The 809-nt window shown below is 56.1% G+C and overlaps 1 protein-coding gene across 5 annotated transcripts in view; it reads right to left on the bottom strand.

Moving 5' to 3' along the window:
* Positions 1–164: 164 nt before the first annotated feature.
* The window catches only part of LOC109923832 (protein lifeguard 1-like), a 49,684-nt gene continuing 49,039 nt past the window's right edge, over positions 165–809 (bottom strand). For 3 of the 5 annotated variants that reach the window (XM_048598534.1, XM_048598535.1, XM_048598537.1), the window contains exon 5: positions 165–472. In XM_048598534.1, the coding sequence (XP_048454491.1) occupies positions 418–472 (55 nt within the window). In that variant the 3' untranslated portion in view covers positions 165–417. The remainder of the gene's footprint in view (positions 473–809) is intronic. The other 2 variants (XM_048598533.1, XM_048598532.1) reach the window with 2 other exon arrangements.

Below are 809 nucleotides of genomic sequence, written 5' to 3'. Positions count from 1 at the left end.
GGGGGGGGGGGGGAGAATGGGGGCCTCGCTCCCGCGCAGAGTGGGGACAGAATAAGGGACTCGCTCCCACGCAGAGTGGGGGGAGAATAAGGGACTCACTCCCGCACAGAGTGGGAGGAGAATAAAGAACTCACTCCCGCGCAGAGTGGGGGCAGAATGAGGGCCTCGCTCCCACAGTGAGTGGGGGGAGAATGACGGAGTCGCTCTAATGGGGAGTCGGGGAGGAATGGGGGCCTTGCTCCCACGGGGAGTGGGGACTCACTCACCCTGACACCCAACCTCCCCAACAACCCCACACTCCCAAACCCAGCCTTAACCTCCACCTCCAAGGGGGCTGAAATGAAGGATCAGCACAGAGCTAATGGAACGAATGGTCACTGTACTAGGTTTGATGGAGCTCTGTATAAGTGTTACTTACTAAGCCGCCCAGTAAACTGCGGAGTTATATTGTACAAACTCTTGCACTGGAGCACTGCAAAGGAAGAAACAACTGTCACCTTCTCCACAACAAAACCCAGTTCTAAAAATAATCACTTAGAAATATTTAAAACAGACTAAACTCGTTTTGTCTTCCTGATACGTGCAGCCCCTGACACTCAGAAAGACAGGTATCGGCTCCCTCCGGTATCTGGGCTCAGTGTCCTTGCCTCAGACACAAGAGCAACAACGCAGACAGGGCAAAAGGGAGGGAGTGCAACAGAGGGGGTGGGGGGGGAGAGAGGGAGTGGGAGGGAGAGGGAGAGAGCGAGAGGAAGAAGGAGAGGCAGAGGGAGAGGGTGAGAGAGGGGGAGAGGGAGTGGGGGGGAGAG

The sequence above is a fragment of the Rhincodon typus genome, chromosome 7 (assembly GCF_021869965.1).
Source record: "Rhincodon typus isolate 14 chromosome 7, sRhiTyp1.1, whole genome shotgun sequence".
NCBI classification, from domain to species: Eukaryota; Metazoa; Chordata; class Chondrichthyes; order Orectolobiformes; family Rhincodontidae; genus Rhincodon; species Rhincodon typus.
Note: the sequence above shows the minus strand (reverse complement) of the source record. Positions and strands in the feature narration are given on the sequence as shown.